The following is a 10,018-nucleotide window of genomic DNA, read 5'->3' on the forward strand; positions in this document are numbered from 1 at the left end:
AAAAAAAAACAACGCTCTGGAAATTATTTTAAAATAAAAAATCTCCCGGCCTGCGCCTCCCCGACCCCCTCCCCGTTGCACTCCCGATGAACCTGTGATATTGTAGCAATGGCCCTTGAAGTGCAGTGGGGAGGTGATTTAGGAGAATATTAAAGGCAATGTGGAGATTCAAGGCGCCTCTCTCAGGGAGATCTGGAGAAATACGCAGCACAGATGGGCCGAGCAGATTAAACATTTCCGTCACATTGTTTCCAAATTGTGTTGTGGCGCCTGAGGCTGGAGCTGCGGTCAGAGCAAAACAGAGCGATGCAGGGGCTGCGAGCGAGCGAGCCGGTGTTTTATGGATACATATTAATACCGCGCGGCTCCATCCGCCGAAATGGGGCCGTCTTCATTGTTCCCGCAAGCCTGCGCCTGGCACGGGGCTCCCTCCTAGCTGCGGGGTCTACCTTCCCTCTCCTCTTTGGAGAAAGTTAGAGTCGAGCACTGCTTTCTTATCTCCAGCTTTGCCTTCGCCTCTGCAGGTTACACATCCGGTTGCGCGGTCATTCTGCTTTCGGGTGCACCACGGTGTCCAGGGTGTGCGCAGGCTGTGCACACGCGCGCGCGCGCACACACACACACACACACACACACACACACACACACACACACACATTCAGGACCTGAGCTTCACCCCTGGGGCTGAACTTCCCTCGCCCCCAAGCGTCCTCACCCCCACGGTCTGTCCGGGTGGGTGACACAGTCCTCCCACAATGCTCGGCTCACGGCTAGGGGTGCACTTTGCAGGGTTGTGGTCCGGAGCCCCTCGACTGCTTTTCCTGGTACCCCAGTCTTCCTGTGTCTTCCTCTCCTACTAGAGGGTGGTCCCCTCCACCCAGGCCCATCAGTCTGCAGGTTACCAAGTTCCCTCCAACGTAACAATAAATAAAACTGGCTCAATTGAGACAAATTTAATGATTCACTTTTATTATGATTTATAGACCAAAACTCTGAATAATGGAAAAGGAGAAAATGATTGCCCAGAACTTAAAGCCCAGTCTAAAACAGCCCGGAGAGCCCACCCAGCTCCCCAAGCTGCCATCCCAACACCGAGCCCCAGTTCTTCTTGGGGCCACCTCACCACCACCACCTGGCCAGGAAAACCCTGGAAAATGGGTGCCGTTCCTGTCCTCAGCCTTACTGCCCCAGAAGTTGGAAGGACCGCGATCCAGAGCTCTCGGATGCCTTAATGACTTTATGATATCCCCAGAGAACACTGCATTTCCCAAGCTGGCTTTGGGCGTAGAGAATTGGTGACCCAGTCCCAAAGAGGTAGGTCAGTTTCTGTGCTCGGATAGCCCAGTGTCTGTCTGGGCTAATGATCGCGTATGTCACACAAACAGTAATAAGAGAAATAAGCAATCATAAACCAGTACTGGGAGGTTGATCGGTGTCCCCATACGTCTATCAAGCGCCTATTGATCTGCTGTGTTCGAGGCTGATGGATCGTGGGCTGGGAGAGGGATTCTCTTGCTTACGGTGCTGATGTGGTGAACTGTGATGGCTGTCTGAACCCCAGTAGGAGACATTTTCTGGGAATCTTGTCCCTTGGAGGCTTGGGAACCAAGTCCCTGCGAAAGAGAAGGATCCTAGCAGGAAGGTTCTCCAGGGAGCTCGGCGTGGCAAGCTGGTTGCCCGCTGTGGGTTTGAATGGACTCGTAAGAGGAGGTGCCACGTTTTTAAGTCTCAGTTAAAGAGAGTGGCGCTTTAGAAGGATAAGCAAGCTCAGTTGGCTCTTGAAGAGGGAGCACGTGGTCAGCGAAGGGCTCAAGACTAAGAACCCAGCAGGATGTAGTGGCGCACACCCGTTATCCTGGCACTCAGGAGGCTGAGGCAGGAGGATCACCAGGAGTTTGAGACCAGCGTGGGCTACGTAGTAAGACTTCATCTCAAAACAAAAAACAAAACACCACAAAGACTAGGAATCATGGCAAGAATGCTGACTTGATTCTTTCACTGTACTTCTTCCTTGTGTAAAAGGGTCGGAGGTACCACATGGACACAGTACAGATTCGGGCCGAACAGATGCTGTATTTTCGCCTTCGAATACTGGTTGGGAGTCTACGGAGTTCATGGACCGGGTGGAGAATCTGAGGGAAATCCAGGCCTCCGCCCAGGGATGGGGCCCACGGAACCCTTGACGCCTACCGTGGGAGGCGAGAGCTTCGGGTGCTCTGAGCCGGCCAGGCCTGGGGTGCTTGGTCTTGGCTGACGCTCCAAGCCCTCGTGCATGGTGACTTCCTTTTGTTGGAAAGGCCTGGGAGTCACTGAGCCTGGAAATTGAATTCCCATCCCAAGACGGGATGGTCACTCCAGGTCCGGGCCTGCGTTCCTCCAGGGGAGCTGCAGAAAAAACTAGCTACAAATGGGACCAGTTCCTCCAGGGGAGCTGCAGAAAAAACTAGCTACAAATGGGACCAGCGGGAGGAGAGAGATTACAATGTAACAGTCACGGGAGTGGGGTGTTTAATCTCTTTTAAGGCTTATGATGGTGGCCTGCTGGTTTCCCCCTCGAGTCCCCTGATACCTATTGACAAGGTATTTCAGTGCCACACAGGGGCGCCGGCCCTGTGACGAAGGAGGGGGAGGAGGTGTGTGATGTCTTGTTACCATAAACAACAATAGGAAACCACTGGAGGCTGAGTCACGCTGGGCTGGGCGAGGGGCCCCTGGTCAGCGGTGGCCATACCGCTTTTTCTTTATAGTAACTGCTGCTCTTTTTATGGCAGGTTTGGTAGGATTTTTTTTTTTTTCTGTGCTGATGGAGATTAGCAGCATAAATCCTTTTTCCAGCTGTGAGTAAGCCAGATTGTCACCGACGATGAACCCCGAATCTATTTCAGGTTCTGCTCCTGCAGGATGACAGTTGCTCTCCCAACAGTGGAGTCTCCAAGTAGCTGACTTTCTCGTTTTTAAGATTTCTTTGTTGGGGTGGGGCTTGAGGTGAGGTAAGGTTGGTGCACCCAAGGGTTCATAATGAAAAGCAAACCACACAGTACTCCTTTCAGGTGACTCTAGCGGCAAAAAGCAAGCACCAATATGAAGGATTTTGTTGGTTTTGTTTCCATATATACTTTTTCCATATATATACATACATATATATATGGAGCTAAATCCACTGAGCTAAATCCCCAGCCCCTATAAATAACTTTTTATCCCAGCACTGGAGAGGCTGAGGCAGGAGGGTCGCCTCCAGCTCAAGGCCACCCTGGACTACATAGCAAGCTCAAGGTCATCTTTGCGTGGCAAGACTCTGTCTCCATAAAAACCAAAAAATACATAACTTTTTATATTCTTATCGAAAGCAACTTTAGGTACCAATTCTGTAGCATTAAAATCTTAGCGTTCAGGAGCGGGGACCACACACAATTCCGAGGCCCCAGCACGGTTACTTGGAGAGGCACGCAATGGCCCGACTTGCAAGAAAAAATATCCGAATTGAGGACTGCAGGGTGTGTGGGGAGCCTCTCAGTATTTTTCCAGTTTTTCCAAACATCTGGGCAAAGAGAAGTCGGGCTTTATGGAAAACACTGATCCCGGAAATTCAGTTCTCTGTGCCATCCATGAGCTGAAATCCAAGAATCAGCAACTTAATAAAAATGTAGTAAATTATCACCTCTAGACAAGAGCAGAAGAGTTCATTCAGAGCTGGGGTCGGCCTGGCTGAGCCGGGGCTCTCCATTTTAATGGTTTAATAAAAATTAGCATAATTAACGAACATCTGTATGATCCAGAGTGGTGCAATTTGGCACTTGGAAACGAGGGCTTAAACATGATTGCTGTGAGTTTAATGTTGTTTTAATTCTTTTTGGCACCGCGCAGTGAAATAAACGTTTGGTGGTGATAGTTCTCGGCCGGATCTCATTTGCATTTTTCTCCCTTTGATGATGAGCGATCGCGGACTCCCTAGCAATTCATCAAAGTAGAAATTATTTTAAAAGACCTCGTGGCGTTCAGACCGGGGAGGGCGGTGCGTGGGGGGTGGGCGGGGAGAAGCGGAGCCACGGCTTCCATTCATGCGTTTAAACCTCGCAGCCCGCAGCCCCGCGGGTCCGGCCGGGAGGTCACGTGGAAGGGACCCGGACCCGACGCTTGCTCGGCTGAGCTGGCTGCTGGCTCATCCTCCGCCCGCCCTCTGGTGTTGCGGGCCTGGGAGCTGAGCTCGCTCATTTCGTTTCTCACCAGTGTGGCGCAGCCACCGGTCAGATCCACCGGGGCAGGAGGGCCGCCCCCTTGGCTTGGTCTTGGCCCGGAGAGGCTTTCTGAGGCCTGGTCCCCACCCCTGTGTTGCAGCTAACGGGACAGAAATGTGTAAGGAAGCGGAGGTGGGGGGTGTCCTGAATGTCCCCAGGCAGACACCCTGCGCCTGAGTCCCTGCAGGTCAGAAAGATGACAGTGTCCCCACCCCACCCCCGGAGGACCACACTCCACACCTCCTAGCAAGTTGGCTTCTGTCAAAAGGCATCAGAAAAGCCAGGTGTGGTGGCGCACGCCTGTCATCCCAGCGTGGGAGGCTGAGGCAGGAGGATCACCACGAGTTTGACACCAGCCGGGGCTACATAGTGAGACCCTGTCTCAAGAAAACAAAACTCATTCATTAATTTTAAAAAGCACTTTAGGATCTTTAATGGCACCAGAGTTCCTGTTTCTACCATAGTCAGGATGAAGGTGAAATGGGTATAAGCGTATGTAAATTCCACACAACTACCCTCTGTCCCGTTTGCAGGAATACGGCGTCTACGGCTGGTGGTTTGGAGAGCTGAACAGTCTGGTTGGGATCGTGCCCCGGGAGTATCTCGCCGCTGCCTTCGACGTGGAAGACAGTTAAGGCCCAGGTACCAGAGCCACACGGTCCCTTAGCCAAGGGACTCTGCGTTTTGTTTTGTTTTGAGACAGGGTCTCGCTTTGTAATTCAGGCTGGCCTTTTACTCACAGCAACCCCCCTGCCTCAGCCTCCCGTGTGCTGGGGTTATAGGTGTGCGCCACACTCCTGGCTTACTTGCATGCTTTGAATCATGAAAGCAAATGTGTTTTCCCTTTAGGAAAAGTTCCTATCTCCCCTTCCCTATGGAGAAGCCGATCAAGGGCTTGGCCCCCTCTTTGCCAACACTAAGTCGAGAGGGAGGGGAGGGAAGACGCGAACGCCGCAGCTGCCGCCCCCCCGCACCTCCGCACCATCCCCCACTCCCTGAGCCTCCCCCGGCTTGCAAAGCGCAAATAAACTCCAGATCGGTTCTCTGCCCTGGGCCCGCGTGTTGAGTTTCTTCCTCCGTGTCGCAGTGCCCTTTTCCCAGCAGAGTGAGCAGGGCCGGCACAGAGGGGCGGGAGACCAGGAGAGGAGGAGCCTCGCGGCCGTCCTGGGGAACCGTTGTCTCGGACCCAGGTCTGCCGGCTCCCGTGGGCTCCAGGCTCCCCTGCTCCCACGAGTCCTTGGCTTTTCCTCCCTTCTTATGTTTTGATTTGGTTTGGTTTGGGCTTTGGTTTTGCTGTTGTTGTTGTTTTTTGAGACAGGGTCTCATGTAGTCCAGCCTGGCCTTGCGCTCACTATGGTGCCTCAATTGGCCTTGAACTCACAGCGATCGTCCTGCCTCAGCCTTCCGAGTGCCAGGATCACAGGCGTGCGTTGTCACAGCCAGCGTTTCCTTCTCTACCACATCTCCGGGAGACAGAGCCAGGATCCAGGCCCGGGTCAGCACGTTGGACAGCTCCGCACCCACCCGAGTCCCAAATTCCCTGAAGACTGCACCAAGGCCCACAGCTGGGCCGAGGAAGTACTTTGAGGCAGGCACTTTTTCTCTTTCCTTTTCTTCTTCTTCTTCTTCTTCTTTTTTTTTTTTTTTTTTTTTTTTTTTTGGTACCAGAGATCGAACTCAGGTACTTGCGTTTGCAAGGCAGATGGCAGAACCACTGAGCTGAATCCCCGGCCCCAAATATATATATTTTTTGGTAACAGGGATCAAACTCAGGTCCTTGCACTTGTTTGACAGGTGGCGGAACCACTGATCTAAATCCCCGGCCCTCCTTTTCTTCTTTTTTTTTGGCGGGGGGGTTTTGTTTTGTTTTGATTTGGGGCTTTTTTGAAACAGGGTCTCACTCTGTAGTTGAGTCTGACCTGGAACTCACTGTGTAGCCCAGGCTGGTCTCAAACTCACAGAGATCCTCCTGCCTCAGCCTCCTGAGTGCTGGGATTACAGGAGTGCGCCACCACGCCCAGCTCTCTTTCCTTCTTTTTAATGCAGGGCACTCTCTCTTTCCTGTCCCTGCACCCACCACTCAGGTTATCTATGCACTGAAAAAGCAAAATAGTGATTGAGAACGTGAACTCTAGCCAGGCATTTTGGCACACGCCTGTGATCCAAGAACTCAAGAGGCTGAGACAGGAGAATCCCAAATTCAATCCCAGCCTGGGCAACCTAACTATTTACTGAGACCCTTTCTCAGTATTAAAAAAAAAAAAAAATTAAAGGGTTAGGGATGTAGCTCAGTGCAAAGGCCTTGGGTTCAGTACCAAGTAATAAGTAAATCACAGTCAGGCTGGGTGTGTGGCTCCCTACTAGGCCTCCCTGCGTTCAGTCTCCAGTAGCCCGCACCTCCCCTCACACAAAAAGTCTTACCCCACCAACTCATTCCCCGGTTTTCTGACCCAGGAATAAAAAGTGAAAGTTTTCATAAGAAAAGGAAATAGTTTAGGTCTGGTAGAGAAAATTTGGGGCCTGCAGTGAAAGGCAACCCAAGCAGCCTTGGCCTCCCTTGCTCGCCGCTGGGTGCAAAAGGAGAAACTACCGCTAGGTGGCAGCACAGAGCAGGTGCCCTGACTGGAGCTTATTACCTCCTGCTTCGGATGCCTTCGTACCAGACCTGGGGCGTGGCGGGGGGGACGACGGAAGGACAGTGGCCCTTGTGCCGAAGTGGTCAGCAGAGGGGACACAGGCGGGGAGCCCCCAGGAACCCGAGGCTGGCAGGCTGGGATTCCATCTCACCACTGCCCTGTACCAATCTTTGGTTTTGGTTTTTTGAGACAGGGTCTTGCCATGTAGCCGGGACCGGCCTCGAACTTGCAATGATCCTCCTGCCTCAGCGGGAGCTGTTCCGGCTATCCCCGATGTTTTTGTTTTGCCTTGGATTTTTGAGATTTTTGAGACAGGGTCCATGTGTAGCCCAGGCTGGTCTTGAACTCACAGTGACCCTCCTGCCTCAGCCTCCCGAGGGCTGGGAGGACACAGACTTTGTATCTACACATAATGCATCAGAGAACCTCTATCTCAAGTTGTACCTTAGCCAGCCCGTCTGCAAGACGCAAAACGGAGGATCCAAGAGGTTGGGTGCTGCTTTGCTGCTTGACTCGCTGGAGTTCGGCTGCAGTTAGCAGCTCTGAGACTCTGCAAAGCCCACGTTTCGTGCCAGTCCCTGGCGTCACAGTAAAGCAGCTGCCACACTGCGAGGGGTGAGGAAGCAGCCCTGCCTTCGAAACCAGCCCCAGGTGTGTGTCATCCAGCACTCAGGAGGCTGAGGCAGGAGGATCCCAGAGAGTTCAAGGCCAGGCGAGACTCCGTGGCAGGACTCTGTCTCAAAAAAAAAAAAAAAAACAAAGCCAGTTTGAGAAAGATGGAGCTGATGAGAAGCGAGGACGGGGGAAGAGGCAACAAAAGTAGGTCCTCTTGCATCTTAAGAACAGAACTCTCAGACACCAGGGACAGCGGTGCTTTCATCTTTGGCTTAAGAGAAAAGAAAAAAAAGAAAGAAAATCCCTCCCGGCAGGGCCCTCGGGGAGCAGCTCTGGGAGGATAAATCCCGGGAGCCACTGATCTGTTAATTCCCACAGCGCCAGCGACTGCGGGGCTGGCGGAGTCAGCAGCACCTGCTCGGCCTGACTGGGGCTCACTTCCTGGTGTGTGGGTGCCGCGGCCTCCCTCCTCCCCTTCCCTCCTGCCTGGCTATTTCGTTCCCTCCGGAATTCACAGATTGTGTGGGGAGTTTGAAACGCAACAAAAAAGAGATTTCTTTTTTCCGAGAAATTTGGCATTATTCCCCTGGTTTCCCCATCAAAAACTAACTGTGGGCCGGGGATTTAGCTCTGGTGCCCGCCGCCTGCCTCACAAGCGCAAAGACCAGAGTTCGATCCCCGGTACCAAAAAAACAAGCAAAAAACTAACTGTTCACTGGCATTATTCCCCTGGTTTCCCCATCAAAAACTAACTGTGGGCCGGGGATTTAGCTCTGGTGCCGCCACCTGCCTCACAAGCGCAGACCAGAGTTCGATCCCCGGTACCAAAAAAACAAGCAAAAAACTAACTGTTCATGAAACCCTGTTTTTCGCCTTAGTATGAACTGACGACCCCCATGTGTCGGGATTCAGTGGATGACATATCCGAAGATGTTGCCCCTTTTTCACAAAAATCTTTTACAAATGGTAAAAAAAACACACACACACACACAACTGTTTGAGGAAAGTGAGGTACAGTAGGGTGTGTGTAATTTTCTTTCCAAACTCAAGACTCTTGAGAGTAAAAGGGCTTAGTAATGATGAGGAGACCACAGCTGTAAACCTGGATGCGTAGTCACGCCACAAATAAGGCAGAACCCGGCGTGGTGGCGCACACCTGTAATCCCAGCCCTCGAGAGGCTGAGGCAGGAGGATCGCTGTGAATTCCAGGCCAGGGTGGGCTACACAATGAGACCTCTTCTCAAAACAAAAAATAGCCGGGGATGCAGCTCAGCTGCAGAGCGCCTGCCTGGCAAGTGCAAGGCCCTGAGTTGGATTTCCAGTACCAAAAAACAAACAAGTCCTGTCTGCTCAGGCCCGCTTTCCAGGCAACCTCTTTGCCAACCTGCATTCTTCTGCTGCCCGGCTGCTCCGGGAGGCCAGGCGTTTCTGGCACTGAGCCATCGGCAGCTGTGTGTGCTCAGCGCCCTCCTGGGGTCCCCATCACAGCCACCACCTGGCGCGGGTACCCCAGGGGCAGCATTTCTGCAGCTCTGGGCGAGGATGCACCACTTCCTGGCCTCAGAGGCAGGACGAGCGCCGAGAAGCCTGGAGTGTGGGCACTTGAAGCGGGCATCTGGTGCCACTGCGGTGGCTCTCAGCTGACAGGGAGCAGCTGCCCCGCCTCCTCCCAGCCCAGAAGGACAGAGGCCCCCAGCCCAGCCCTCGCTGATGGGAATCACGCCAGCCACCACTCACAGGCCAGCACCTTGCCAAGGCACCTGGCGTCTGGCTTTCACCGTTTTATTCAGGTGGTGGTGGTTGTACCTGGGATTGAACTCAGGACCTTGCACTTGTGGGGCAGGCGGTGGCACCACTGAGCTAAATCCTCGGCCCAAAAAATCTACCTAACTGAGGATGCTGGAGAAGGGCCAGCAGCAGCCCTGGTCTCAGCCCCGTCTGTGCCAGTAGTGCTCCTCTGCCCACACCCCCAGCCCGTTAGGACAACAGAAATGCTTCTAGACCTTTCAGAAGTGTCCCCAGGGCCGGGTCTCCCTGGCTGAGAAACGCGGTCCCAGGCACTCCAGGTGGGCTTCAAGAAACCCCGCCTCCCGGAAATCTGTGCTTTGGGCCCTGGGTGACTCTGTTAGGGGCGGCTCAGCGGCCGGGGAGGATACAGCACACAGGACCCTGGCGAGTTTCTGGGTCCCAGCCTCCGCCATCTGCTCATCCAGTCACTTGGCGGTGCACACTTGTAACCGCAGTACTTGGGGAGGCTGAGGCAGGACGATCGTGGCAAATTCGAGGCCAGGCCGAGTTCCATAGCCAAACTCGTGTCTCAAAGAAAATGAAACAAAAATTTTAACAAAAAACAGCCCAAACCCAGTGTCTTTCGGGGTGACCGGCCGGGGCCTCTGCTCCACCTGCAGGGCTAGGCAGCAGGAACAGCGCCAGCGCGGTGCCGGCAGGAGCACGACGCTGCACTCCCCGGGCCGCGTGGCGGGCACCTGCAAGGGTTATTAGCAGGATCGGATCTCGTCCCTCTGCTGGGAC

General features: G+C 53.5%; 1 protein-coding gene across 1 annotated transcript in view; it reads left to right on the top strand.

Moving 5' to 3' along the window:
• Skap1 (src kinase associated phosphoprotein 1) overlaps positions 1-5,165 on the top strand; it is a 231,336-nt gene extending 226,171 nt beyond the window's left edge. Inside the window, exons 14-15 of the mRNA XM_010620111.2 lie at positions 4,769-4,877; positions 5,085-5,165. Coding sequence (XP_010618413.1) covers positions 4,769-4,870 — 102 coding nt within the window. The 3' untranslated portion in view covers positions 4,871-4,877; positions 5,085-5,165. The remainder of the gene's footprint in view (positions 1-4,768; positions 4,878-5,084) is intronic.
• Positions 5,166-10,018: the final 4,853 nt, after the last annotated feature.

Source organism: Fukomys damarensis, unplaced genomic scaffold, assembly GCF_012274545.1.
Source record: "Fukomys damarensis isolate Sample0158 unplaced genomic scaffold, DMR_v1.0_HiC HiC_scaffold_13, whole genome shotgun sequence".
Classification (NCBI taxonomy): Eukaryota; Metazoa; Chordata; class Mammalia; order Rodentia; family Bathyergidae; genus Fukomys; species Fukomys damarensis.